Consider the following 14,716-nt stretch of genomic DNA (forward strand, 5'->3'; position numbering starts at 1 on the left):
TTGTGAGTAACATTAAGTTGAAGAGTAGATTCACTAATCTACTTTTTGTCCTATCATCTCTATATATTTCTATATAATATGATACATTTCTATAGAATATTGCATTTAAAGATGTTTTTATTATTTTAAAGATTCACTGACAATGAGCCAGGTTAACTCCTGGGAACACCCAGCCTACCTCAAAGATGATGAGCATCAAAAAACCTCCTTATGGAGATGTCTTCAAAGGTGGCAAACAAGCCACTGGACAAAATGTCCTAATTTCTACCACAGACAGTATTCTGCCTAAAAATGGGCAAGCTTAGATGTAGGCAGAGTTGATGGCCAAACTGTGCCAAGACAGGATAAGCAAGTCCTCAATAGTTCCTGCCTCACAAATATGTCTGTCAGATATATTAGGTCAGAAGGTTGAAGATGATGGTCCAACATTTTGGGTAACTGTTCAGGCAGCAAACTGTCTCTGTCGTGTTCTCATTTTGGAAGCCTCTAACCTACACTTCCTGTCTACTCAGGTAATTAATTATATTCCTTCTCAAATCTCTGATGGGGTTGAAGACCAGATAGTTTAGTTTTACAATTAAGCTTAGTTGTTTAGGGGTTAAGATGTTTTTAGGTCTAGATAGATGTTTTAAGTTGATAGAGATAAGATATGATAATATTGATTTACATTCATAATTTTAGACTCACCATGATAGGAAAGATGTTTTCTTCAAGGTTGCCAAACACAAATAGCCAAAACACTATAAATGTAATATTTATATAATTCCTGATTGTTTCTTGGTTCTTTCTGCTATAGGTAGTTTATTGTATATATGTGTAATAACACAAGTGTATATGTAAAAAAAAAGAAAAAGAATAAGAGGAAGAAAAGAAGAGCATACCCTCATATTTGAAAATTGTTGTCAAGTACTTCCTAAACAATGGGTACTGAAGCTTTATTTTACAACAGTTTTTAATTAATTAATTAATTAATTAATTATTATGTATACAGTGTTTGCCTGCATGTGTGCCTGCAGGCCAGAAGAGGGCACCAGATCTCATTATAGATGGTTGTGAGCCACTATGTAGTTGCTGGGAATTGGTCCTAGGGATGAACAGACAGTGCGCCTAACCTCTGAGCCGTCTCTCCAGCCCTACAACAAAACTTTTTAAGGAACATGTTTATGTAGACTTCCTGTTCTCATTACCCATGACTCTGATTCCATAGTTGTGGAGTTGATTTTATGGATCAGAAATTTTCACAGAAAACCCAGAGAATTTTGATGTAGTAGTCCATAAACTGCTTGTTAGAAATAATGCCAGGCAAAAATATTTTTAAATAACTCAATTAATGCTATTTATGAAACATCAGATTTCATGGCTGTCTGTGGTTTCTTGAATATAGTCCTCAAAATGGAGTGCAATGCCCAGGGTTTTGTTCTTCCTGTGACTATTTTCCAAATAATCTCATGCAGCCAAAGCTGGCTTTGGATTCAGCTGAGGCTAGACTTGAACTTTGGATCCTTTTGTTTTTATCTCCTAAGAGCTGGAATTACAGGTGTGTCTCAAGCCTGCCTAACTCCAGTTACCCTTTCAGTAATATAAAGTGGAATTCTGCTTCATGTCATCTAGCCTTTTTATGTTCCACTGACATTTTCCACAATTCTTTTGCCAATTTTTAGGAGAAATCATACATTATTGACTCTGTGTGTGTGAGTGAGTGTGTGTTGATATTCAGGCTTGAATCCAGGGCCCCAGATAGCTAAAACCTCAGCCTTTGTTGTTAATTAAAACCCGTTACAACAAGAATCTATGATCAGAAAGGCATGACCCCAAGCTTCCAGATAAGCACGTAAGAGCAAATGGGATGAACTACCAGTGCATGGAGGCATATCCTCGGAAGGAGTAGCAATGTTTCCCAGGCCTTCCATGCAACCTTTTCTACATTTTGTGCTCCTTGTCTCACAACTGGAGTGTTTCCCCCACTAGTATTCATTTTTGAGAACTGCTGCTCACTGCCACCTATTGATCTTCTCTCTGAAGTAGAAAAAAGATCCACTTCACCCTTCATTAGGAACTTGGTAGAGCTGCTGTCTGTGCCCTTAACCTACAATAAGAATCAGCATCCTTGGTAGGTGAAATAGCTTAACAGTTAAGAGCCCTGGATATTCTTTCAAAGGGCATGGGTTCACTTCCCAGTACCCACATGGCAGTTCACAGTTATCTATAACTACCTGCTCCAGGGGATCTGACATGCTTTCCTCCACACAGACATGAATGCAAACAAAAGACCAATGCACATGAGAAAGAGAGGGGGTGGGAGCGCGAGCCACTGTGATTAGCCTTCCGTGTTTCAGCTGCTTTCTGGAGCTGGGTGCTTGACATTCTTCTTGGAAAGGTTTTTGTTCTTCAACAGATGATTGAGGATAATCTCAAACTCTGAAAATCATTACTAGGGCAATCCTTCCACATGCATACAATTTGAATAGGTCTGGCAAGATGCATTTAAGCTCATAAAAGTGTCACTGGGTGTTATGAATTGGCTTTACATGCCTCAGTACAGCCAGTGTACAGATTAGCACTTTCTATTATGACACCCAGACTCTGCCCTTGACTACAAACAGCAGGAAAAATTTATGAGCCAGAAAACCTTTCTTGGATTTTGCCTTCGGGAAGGAAAGAATGAAATTAATTTGCTTATAGGATGAATGTATGAATCTCTGAGGAATTGGGGGTGGAGGATAGGGCAGCCACGGTGAGTGAAACTAGAGTTGATGAAATTAGTTCTTAGTATATTTAAACAGAATTACCATTCTTGAGAAGAGAGTCAAGGTTGCAAATAAGACTTTGAAACACATCAGCTTTGTATTCAATTAAAGGGTAAATGGATGGTCTCAGCCACAATATGGAAAGAGAGACGTTTAGAATGTGATGCTAAGAAGGGAAGGGATCATACTTTGGTGTGTTTTAAAATTAAATCAGCTCAGTTCTTACCTGCATGCATGATCCAAACATGGTCTCCTGGAACAAAATATAGAAGGAAGCATCTCTGAAATTTAGACAGTAGTCACAATTGCATTTATGTTCAGCAAAACTCGATTTTTCAGTATTTTATATATACCAGAACATAAAAAAAATCAATTTGATGCTGTATCTGCCTTTCATGGTTCCCATTCAAGTGAGAAAAAAACAAGACAACAAGAAAGTAGAAAAACAGGGTGTGGTGGCACTCACTTGTAAATTTAGCACTTTAGAGACAGAAGCAAGAGAATCACAAATGTATGGGAAGCTATGCTGCACAGGGTGTCCACATTACAAATGTAGAAGGCTAATGATACAATCTGGTAAAGGTAAGCCGACTATTGTTGAGAGCACACTGAATTTGAGGGGAGCCAACTAATGAGAATTTTAGGTGATCGTTTTTGGGGTAATGACATAGGACTTGAGTCCTATGAATGAGAAGGTCCCTCCTGGAAAGATTCTGGGGAGCTCACTTAGATTAAGCGGAATGGTGGGGTGTGCAATGAGTGTGGTGTGGGGCTACCTGGCAGCAGGAACAAAGCAGCCGTGAGGTAGATGAGAATGGATGAATGGGCTTCAGCAGCATCCTGAAAGGCCCACATGCCATGCTAGGGTAGCCAGACATTTTAAGCAGGAGGAGGAAGTGGCAAGTCACTTGGCAGCCGCATGGGGAATGGAAGCAGGTATCACCAGAAGAAGGGAGACTAGTAAAAACCTCTTTTAGTAACTCTGGAGCGTTCTCAGCCAACGTAATAGAAAGAGGATTGCAGCAGGGCATGGAGCTGAGAATACTGAGGGACATTGGTCCTTTTGTCATTATTTTTGTATTATTTTAACTAAAAGCTTATTCACCTAGGGGCTCTAAATGTTTGCTATGATAGCATCTGAAATAAAGAAATAGAAAAAGCTTGGAATGTTTGATGAGTGTCCCAAATCCCAGCTCTTGGGAGTTAAGGAAGCACATTTACCATAAGTCTGAAGCTAACTTGGTGAATTTGAGGCAAGACAGAGCTACATTGTGAATTCTTTTTTAAAAAAGAAAGCATATACAGTGGAATTTTATTCAGTCCTAAGCAAAAATTAAATTTGCATAAAATGGATGGATCTGAGAATTACAATATTACAGGAGGTAATCCAGTCTCAGGACAGTACTGCATGTTCTCACTCATATGATCCTAGCGTGTGTGTGTGTGTGTGTGTGTGTGTGTGTGTGTGTGTGTGTGTGTATGTGTGTGTGTGAGTGAGAGAGAGAGAGAGAGAGAGAGAGAGAGAGAGAGAGAGAGAGAGAGAGAAAGAGAGACAGACAGACAGACAGACAGACAGACAGACAGAGAGAGAGAGACAGAGAGAGAGAGAGAGAAAGAGAGAGAGACAGACAGACAGACAGACAGACAGACAGAGAGAGAGAGAGAGACAGAGAGAGAGAGACAGAGAGAGAGACAGAGAGAGAGAGACAGAGAGAGACAGAGAGACAGAGAGACAGAGAGAACACTAAATATTGCTCCAGATGTTGTTCTTATATTAGCTAATTTAGATATTCCCAGTATTCCTTTAAGAAGTGTTATTTATTTATTTATTCATTCATTCATTCCTTCATTCATGTATACGAGTGTATGTGTTTGGTGTGTTTGTACGTGAAGGCAGAGGACAGGAGAGGTCATGGAGTGTCATCCTCTGTCACACATCAATTATTCCTTTGAGGCCAAGTCTCTCCCTGAACCCGGGATTTCTGTTTTGTTTTCTTGGTTACACTGGAATTCATCAATGTTTCCTTGCCTCCGAAAAGAAAAGAAATGCTTCTTAGCAAGGTTATGGGTAGAAGTGTCTGAGAACACATCAGTCAAGCAGTATATGGTCATGTGACATAGTATATAGTCTATGAGGTTTTCATATCAGAAAGGTATATACAATAATTAAAATGATTTTTTATAGTATGAATATTTTAAGTAAAATTAGTGAGTAAAATAAAAACTTGCATCAGTGGGGAAACCTAAAATAAAATATATAAAATACTATGGGCAAGTATATGTCTTTGATTGTAACTGAGTAAAGATTATAGATAAGTTTTCATCAAATGAGAAGAAGCTTTGTTTATAGACACTTAACTGTTGTTAGGTGTGAAGAGGTCATGAGCCCCCAGTCTGCCTTTACCATCTGTAGGCATTTAATCGTTACTGCAGGAGGAAGAGACAATTTCTTCCAAGTTGTAGTCACTGTTAAGTTTACCCATGTTCTTTTCAGTTTTTTGAGATTATAATTGCATCTTTCTTGCTTTATTGTCTTCCCTCCAAGCCCTTCCATAAACCTCTCCTTGATCCCTTTCAATTTTTTTTTTTAAGAAAACAACTTGGCATGTAGCAAGTGGTCACTGCATTATTTGGGCATAGTGTAGAAAGAAGTGAACGACTAAGGACGTGTGGATGGAGCAAAGACAGTGATGTATCTAGATTCTTTGGGGGTTATAGTGTTTTTGAGACTCTGTTTAGGAGTTGGACATGCTTCTCTTTAAACTTTCACTTTGCCATTTCTCAGCCGAGACGTTAGGCATGCTACCTAACTTAGCTGACTGATAGTCTTTGGACGTTTAAAACAGTCTCACCCATTAGTGCCCTCCTCCCAGGTCTTTGGTGAAATTATAGAGATTTACCTTTCAGTGTGGGCTATTTTTAGCAAGTACTCTATGATAATGACATGAATATTAGATATCCTCCCCCAGATGTTGTTCTTATATTAACTATTTTCAATCTTCCCAATATCATCACCTCTATTTTACAGATAAAGAAATGGAGGCACAGATTAGAAGGGTAGCTTGGTCCAGGCCACATAGTTATTACTTGACAGAGAACAAAAATAAAGGAGACTAAGTTAAGAGGATACTGCTGTAATCCTAAGAAAACAGTCACTTTAAAGAAGATTAGGAAGTGGAGGAATTAGTATAGAGCACTTGTTTACATGGTGTTTCACAAGTCTATCAAAGGTCTATTCCTTTTCATCAATGGGCACCATCAACCACTAAGACCAAACATCATTTTTCTGTAACTTTGTGTATATGTCATGGAATAATCTTTTCACCTTAAGTAATAGCATTTAAGCTGACTGTTTCACTAAGGCAAAGGTAGAAGGAATAGAAGAGAAGTGGCTGTGTGAGTGGAGAATTTAGTTGTCCCGAAAATTGTGTCTCAGCAGTAAAGCCAGTGTGAGACCCTAGGTTTAAGCCTAAGCATAAATGGAGTGAGGAACCTACTTGTAGTGAGTAGTACATTAGAATTATCTATTCTATTATTTAATAATCAGCATCAGCTATTTTCACAGAGTCTTAACAAAATAAAAACCACAACAGAAAGGAAAGTCTGATGTTTTCTACATTAATCCTACTTGTGAGAGTTTGGTAGTGTGAAACATGAGGTCATCACAACCAATCCATACTCTCTTGCTTTCTGGATTCATGCCATAACTATAGACAAAGTGCTAAAGCTTAGATAAATGTCCTCCTTCTTGATGTTTATCTTTGCCCAACTAAACCCTATGGTGTGTTTGAAAGTGGAGATTTCCAACTGCCTCAGCAAAACAAACACTCCTAGACTATTCCTGAAACACTGGCTTCCAAACACTCCTGCTTAACAGACCTTTGATATTTTATTCTGATATCCTACTAACACGCTTACTGGTGTCATCATAATGTCCGTATTTGCAGCAGCAACAACAACAACAACAACAACAACAACAACAACAACAACAACAACAAACCTAATCCTCGCAGCTGGAAAGAAAACTATTTTAAACCATGTCAAAAACTGGAAAAGTTAAAAGAAAGCCAGGAATATAACCCTGGCTGTAGAGCGTAAACCTAGTATGCAAAAAGTCTTGGGTTCAATCCCTGGCATCACACACACAAAATTAAGGAAGATTGTTATAATTTATCAAAAGAAAGAAGAAAAAGAAACCACTTCTAGTTTGGGCTCAGTGCTACCCCAGAAGCCTCGGCAGTGTTCTGAGGTTCAGTTCTTTATTTGTTTAATAAAGTTAAACTAAAACCTGTAAACTTTGACAGCAGCTGCATTTTATGTGAAGCAAATGATGTGTAGAACTATGAATGTTTAAGGCAATTTTTAATGTAAAAATGTGTTTAAGTCAGTCAATTGGATACTTCCCGTTTCATTTCAAAATTCACTTTTCTTTGTTTCTTAGTTTTTATTTTTTTTTTTGGAGACAGGGTTTCTCTGTGTAGCCCTAGCTGTCCTGGACTCACTTTGTAAACAAGATTGGTCTTGAACTCACAGTGACCCGCCTGTCTCTGTCTCCCTGAGTGCTGGGATCACAGGCATGTGCCATCATGCCTGGCTTCAAATTTCATTTTTATACATTGATTTTGATTGAAATATTTCTATCTTACCTTAGTTAATTAAATACAGACTTCCAACACTTCTGAAACATGCATTTCTCCTATAGTTCTTTTATAGCTTCATATTATAATTCCTTTACTATGCTTTATTGAAATTCTCCTAACCTCTCTTTTCTGAAAAGAGGAAACATAATAGTTTCCTAGGTTTTACTATTAGAAATTAAGATTTTACTTAAAATAATTTATTTTATTATTCAATTTCATATTATAAAAGAGAAAAAATATAAGGTTGTCCTAAAAAACATTGTACAAAGATAAAACACTCCAAGAGAATCCAAGGGCAAGATGGTTCAGGGAAAAAAGCTCTTTCTATAAAAGCCTGAAAACTCTAGTTCAATCCCTGGAGCCCATTGAAGGTGGAAGGGACTTCACAAAGTTGTCTCCTGAACTCTGTATGTATACTGTGTCATGCACATGTCTATGTACACTATGCACATCTCTCTCTCTCTCTCTCTCTCTCTCTCTCTCTCTCTCTCTCTCTCTCTCTCTCTCTCTCTCTCACACACACACACACACACACACACACACACACACACACACATGAAATTAACTAAAACAAACCAAACACATATGCTATCCAAAAATGTGGAAACACCAAAACCCAAATTAATGAACTGTCCAAAACCTATGATCCTATTAACAATCTGAAAAATGAGTAACATCAAACCTAATTCTCATGTTTTTTTAATTGTCTGAATTTCTGGGCATGCTCATGTCGCATGGCATACTGCTCTTGTTAAAGTCCACTACTATGGATGATGACTCTCAGACCCTTTCTTTGTCATCTTTAGATCATACCTTTACTATATTCTCTACCTTCTTGGTCACTCTTTAGAAACAGGGCTTCTTGGGAGGAGACTAATATTCAGGTTACCATATGTAGGAGGATGCTGTGAGCTCCTTCCTTTCTCAAGTCTCTCATCAATTTACATGCACTTAGAGATCTCTCTCATTCTGCCTTGGTGCTGAGACTGGAATGATCAGAAGCGCTCATAATGTTTCAGTTGCAGATGCAAAATATCTTAACATAGGTTAGTTAATATGCTATTTTGGGCTCCCTTTACATATATTAACGATACTCAAGCATTTCACTGGCTAAAACTCGGGGTCTTCTACATGTGATGCAAATATTCTCCCGCTGAGCTACACTTCTAGCCATTTTCTCTGAATTTAGAATTTGAGCTCATGTGTTTGAGAAATAGACTAGCAATTCCTGTTTCTTTTCACAATTTTCTAATTAGGGGTTTAAAAATATCATATTATGCTTTGAGCTTTTAGTTCACTGCTCTGCTCTAGATCCTACACAAAATTTTTTTATTTGCGCATTAGAAAGACCATTCTGTATTCTAGCTCACTTATCTTGATCTTTAATAGCAAAATTTGTAGCCATGGAGAAAAAATCATGTTCCTTTTCTCCTCTGTATTACTTATAACTGCTGAGTAACTACTTATTTGGAAGAGTGGTGAGTATATAGTTGCCTGGTATTTTGAATGTTTTTTGAACAGAAATTGAATTTGAACTCATCCAGTGCTTAAAGAGAGTGTGTTTTGTTCAAAATTCCCCTCTTTGTCTTCCATGTACAATCATAGACATATGTCATTTAGTCTTAGTGATTTCTCTGCATTCATTTCATAAGTCTGGCTTGAATAATTTTGGGTATCGGCCTTAATTATCTAGTTAACAATGTGTAATTTCAGGAATAACATCAAAATGTTAAACACTATAATATATCCTGTTACAGACTTGAAGTTAAGAAAAATATGCAATGTATTTGATATCTCTTTACTTAAATTATCTATGAACTAACTGAATTTTCACTTAGATTTCTATCTATTGAATATTCTTAGTTAATTCATCTCTTTTGAGATGTAATAAAGGCAGTAATGTTTGTTACATACATTATACATGAAGAATAGATTTTACACAGAATAGTTGCTCCATAAGTATATATTTACTGAATGAGTGAATGCTTGGCATTGTGCTTCCACATTTTCCACATGTGACCTTATTTATTCTGAGAATAAAACTAAGAAAAGCATGTACTGTTTTCTGTAACCTATAAACTGTATGTTATATTACCAGTTTTCTGTGATTGATAGGAAAATCAGATGATAGTTTCAGTAGTTTCTGGTTGTTGTGTGATTTTTTTTCCCTTGGGAAGAGTATGAACAAATATCTCATCTAAAAAAGAACACTAATGAAATTCCAAAATCAGAATTCTATCCAAGTCAGTCTTGGTGAGCCAATGACTTTATTGAGCTTCTTTAGGACCAATGAGTTTATTGGGCTTCTTTCACAGCTTGAGTGAGGGAGGGGTTACTTGCAGGAGTATGGGGCACATTCCCAGTAACCACATCACTGAATATCTCACCACAACAGAATTGATCCTTTCCCAGCTGTGTAAATGGTTTTCACTCTTCAACCAGCCTTAGGCCTTCTATACATAGTTGGCTAGCCACTCCCTGAGATCATGTGCAGCTTGGCTAAGAATTTCCTATAACTGGGAGTCAGACACAGAAAGAACAGTAAAAATCCTAGGTGAGGATTTGATGGCCCTTTCATCCTATCCTTATGTGAGGGAGCACTAATAGACTGGGTCTTGAGGTGGTTTTGCAGGTAAATACAGCTACTGATTAAGATAGAAATGGTTAGGATGATCAGAGAACAATATCTCATAACAGTAACAAACGCTACTTAATTATCATTATTGAGTATCATTATCATCATCATCATCATCATCTAATGTTATATATAGACACTGTATCACAGAGATTTCATTTCCCTAAGTATTGTATGGGAAGCTAAAGTATGGAAACAATTTTCTGAAGTTCATAAGCACTGTTCTAAATTTATTACCTCCCTTTGACCTTGATGCTCTTGTCAAAAAGCTTCAGAAACGTTATTGTGCCTAGTGTATTTTGAGCACTTTGTGTGTTTCACATGTTTCTTGTTTAGACTGTCTTAATTCTTTGGATGATTATTTTCCTTCTTAAGCTTGGTTGTGCATGATCCTTTACACTTAACAAGTACCTTTATCCCCAGGCTGTGTTTCTACTGGAGCCTAAGCACTGCTTTAAATAACTTCAAAAGTTCTTATTGTCTAAGTATCTTTTATGTATTTATTTTGTGGTGTTAGATATTAAACCTGGGTCTTCCATGTGCTATGGATGCACTCTACTACTGAGCCAGCCCCTGGGTAATTCTTTTTTTTTTCATTTAAAAAATTTAAATTTATTCACTTTACATCCTGATTGTAGCCCCTCCCTCATCTCCTCCTTGCCCAAACCCCTCCCTCATACCCCATCCCCCCATCCCCTAGTCCTCAGAAAGGGGAGCCCTCCTCCCCTAACATCTGACCTCAGCCTATTAAGTCTCATCAGGACTGTCTGCATCCTCTTCCTCTGTGCCCTGCAAAGGCCAACTCCCCCAGGGGGAAGTGATGAATGAGTGGGCACCAGAGTCCAGGACAGAGGCAGCCCCTCCTCCCCATATTATGGGACCTACAAGGAGATTGTGCTGCCTGTCTATTACATCTGAGCAGGGGGTCTAGCTCCTCACCATGCATGGTCCTTTGTTGGCACATCAGTCTCTGCAGACCCCCCACTTGAGTCCAGATTTGTTGGCTCCATTTGTCTCCTTATGGAGGCTAATATTTATTAAATTATTTCCTCTTGTAGTTTTTTCATTACTAATGATTTAGTTTCTTTTTCCATCTTTCTTTAAAAAACAAAACAAAACGACTTATTTATTTATTTATTTTACGTACATGAGTGCTTTGCCTGCATGCACACCTGCAGGCCATAAGAGGGCATCAAATCACATTATAGATGGTTGTGAGCCATATGTGGTTGCTAGGAATTGAACTCAGGACCCTCCTCTAGCCTTTTAATTATGGCTGTTTTCAATGAGTACTTGGTTTGATTTGAAATATAAGGGATGAGAAGCATAAGATACAATAATACTTCTTTGTGATAGAAGTGGGATTTAGTTGCTTATTTGGGAGAAAACACGTTTATTTAGTACTGGATGGCAGTCTGCAAAGTGACAAAATAGAACCGGCAGTAAAAAAAAAAAGGTGGGGCATTGTTTGGGGAATCTTTTTTTTTTTTTGTCCAGTACTGGGGCCAAACCCAGGGCCTTGCACTTGCTGTGCAAATGCCCTATATTGAGCTTAATCCTCACTTCTACCAGTGTGTTTAATAAATCATTTTCGCAAGGCAGTGGTGGTGCATGTCTTTAATCCCAGCACTCTAGAGGCAGAGGCAGGTGGATCCCTATGAGTTCAAGGCCAGCCTGGTATATAGAGTAAGTTCCAGGACAGCCAGGGTACCAAGAGTGATCTTGTCTCGAAAAACCCAAATCAATCAATCAATCAATCAATCAATCACTTTCACTTGCTAATTCTCATTATGATGTTCAGTTTAAGTCCTTCTCTTTCTGTGATGCATGTCCAATGTGAGTGCAATTTCTTTTAACATAGTCATTTAAATTAACCCTATATGGACACAAGGCCATTCAAATGAATTGCTTTTCTTTTCTGTGCTGTTTTCTCTGCCACTGTGGTACATTGTTCAAATTTATGACGATTGAGATAGTGGAACCAGTGATAAGAGGACATGCCAAAGCATTGTGATTGTTTTCCCCAGTAACTTCATTGAGTGTTAGTGAGAGGAGTCAGAGTCAGGGTTAGGGTCAGGGTTAGGGGAGGGGAGACTCGCAGATAGTGCAAACCTGAGCAGCGGCTTACAAAGCTCACTATCTCGCTAAAAAGATTGGGGTCAGATTATGGAGCCTCTGGATGTCTTATGAATGTCTTTCAACTTTCTTTGACCTCTAGATGAAACATCTCTTAAAGTCGTAAAAGGGAAGTTCTAAACCCAGAGACTGATCAGCTTCAACTTCCCAGCATTAAATCGTCAGAATTCCATTTATACCAAAACCTGTATTTCAGAAATACTTTCTAAGATTGTTTGAGGATCAAAGCGTTTTTTTTATCATCCAATACTGACGTGATGAGAAGAAACTGGAGATATTTTGGAGTTCTTGGAACAACTTCAAACAGAATGAGGAGACCTCTGTTTCTAAGTTTGGAAGGCAGCAGTTTGTCTGAGAGGCTTCCTTGAAAATGTCTAAGGTCTTTTCCTACTTTGGACTTGTAAAGGATAGCAAAGTTCATGTTATGTTTTATTCTCAATACTGCACTCATTTTCCTCCTCAACGTTTCTATTAGTGTATTAGCACCAAGAGATGATCCCTGAGGCATTTGTAGTAAGTTTCTCAGTCAGTTGCTTTCCTAATCTTCCAAAGAGCGGTTTCTATACATTTTGGAAGGAGTCCTTTCTTTCCCGCTTCACATTTTGTTTTGTTTTGTTTTTGTTTTGCAGAACGAAAAGGCGAAGCAATCTGAGAGATCTGAGAGCAGGGGGAGGAGGCACAGAGCCCAAGCGACCTCCTGTTAGCCTGGTACCTCTTCATTAAGATTTTGGTACCCAAGGCAGCAGACCCTGGATTTAGCATCCTTCCTTGGATCCTCGGTTTTCTTTAGACAAACGTTGAGCACGTTCCAACGTCCTCTGTGTGCAAGACACCTCCTAGCCACTGGCCTGGGGTTCCTTCCCACCAGCTCCCTCGCCCCCCCCCCCCCTAGCCTGCGCATGCGTCCTAAGAATCCCCTCTACTCGCGGCCCAGGCTCCGAGTATTGTCGGGGGCTATTCTCTCTCCCAGGAACATGGCGGCGAGTCAGGGAGGCGGTGGGAACAGTGGGGGCGGCGGCTGCGGTGGAGGTGGAAGTGGCGGTGGCGGTGGCGCGGCTGGAGGAGGAGGAGGTGGTAGTGGCGGAGGAGGTGGCGGGACTGGGGCGGGAGGAGGTGGCGGCTGTGGCGGGACCGTGGCGGTGCCCATCCCGGTACCGACTCTTTTCGGCCAGCCGTTCCCCAATGGGCCGCAGTGGCACCCGGGGAGCTTGCAGCCTCAGCACACGGTGAGGAGCCTGGACCGGGCCCTGGAGGAGGCGGGGAACTCTGGCATCCTGAGCCTCAGTGGCAGGAAACTCAGAGACTTCCCGGGCAGCGGCTACGACCTGACGGACACCACCCAAGCAGGTGACAGGCTGGGGAGGGGGGAGGGGAAGCGGGGCCTGTAAGGAGGATGGGGAGTGGGTGGCTGCGTGGCCGCCCTGTTGGACTCTGCTGGGCTGGCGCGCAGAGGCGGCGGGAGTCCCGGAATCCTAGCAGCCTCCTCTGACTGCTAGGGGCAATGCAGGCAGTGGGAAAGAGGGGCGCCAGTAGCCCAGGGAGGATGAAGAAGCTGGCTGGGATGTTAGGGGCATTATTGTTAAAGAGAGTTGCACCAATACAGGGAGAAGGGACTTATTGACACCTTCCTGAATGCACTTTCAACTCTTGGTCCTATCTTTCCCCACCTCAACCTTGAGTAGGTGGGAGGGGTGAGGAGAGTTGAGAACAGACAATGCAGAATATCTTAATCTCTACATATTCCTTGAAGGCATCCATGCCTGCAAGAATGGCATAGTCCTTTTCGGAGTAAGGCTTGCTGTTTGTCTGTGGTCTTATGGTGGATTTGTTTAATCATCTTAGGGTATTTTGGTCTTTTTCTTCTCATGTATGCCCTATAGAATTTTATTTTATTTTATTTTTCATTTTCCTGGTGTTGCGAGGTGATGATGGTTAGATTAGTATTTGTTGTACTAGGACATTAAATTATCAGTCATTTAAGTGTTTAGTTATTGGGTGAAAGGTAGTCCAGTTTTGAGTGATGTCAGTTTTAAATTTTATAGCATAAAAGCTAAGAAAAAAAAAAGGATGGGTATTGTTGTGGGAAAAAGATTTCTATTTCTTGTGGAGTTGCTGGTTAATGAATTATCCTATCTCTGTTAGTCTTTGTTGTGCCTGGCGTTTTTGTTATTGTTGTTGTTGTTGTTGTTGCTATGAATTCACTCTCCTTCTGAACCCATGCCGCTTATTTTTTAGCTTTGTTTAGGTTTGCAAAAAGTTGCATTTGTTTCTTTTCACAATCTTTAATTTTTTTAAATTTATGTGCCTAATATACTCTGCTGAAATGAATTATGCACCAAAATGTTTGAAGAGGGGTAGTGATTTTTGAAGCAACATAGTAAATTCCTGCATAGTGAGAAGTCATAAACAACCTATTTACAAACAAGACAATTGGCGTGCATTCAGTTTCTTGACATCAAAGCAAGATACATGCAGAGGCAGAGGATGGAAGAGGAAGAAAAGCTGAAATTGAAGCTTCCTATTCAGTAATTCTCTTAGGCATTATCCTAAAAACTATA

General features: G+C 39.6%; 1 protein-coding gene across 7 annotated transcripts in view; it reads left to right on the forward strand.

The window, feature by feature from the left end:
- Nucleotides 1-14,716, forward strand: part of LRCH2 (leucine rich repeats and calponin homology domain containing 2) — a 225,273-nt gene that overhangs the window by 132,707 nt on the left and 77,850 nt on the right. For 5 of the 7 annotated variants that reach the window (XM_084788942.1, XM_084788943.1, XM_084788944.1 and 2 more), the window contains exon 1: nt 13,073-13,505. The exons of 1 other annotated variant lie outside the window; for it this stretch is intronic. In XM_084788942.1, the coding sequence (XP_084645068.1) occupies nt 13,133-13,505 (373 nt within the window). In that variant the 5' untranslated portion in view covers nt 13,073-13,132. Of the gene's footprint in view, nt 1-13,070; nt 13,506-14,716 lie in introns of those variants that run through there. One more of the 7 variants, XM_084788941.1, reaches the window with a different exon arrangement.

This window comes from Acomys minous, assembly GCF_964271855.1.
Source record: "Acomys minous genome assembly, chromosome: 7".
Lineage (NCBI taxonomy): Eukaryota > Metazoa > Chordata > Mammalia > Rodentia > Muridae > Acomys > Acomys minous.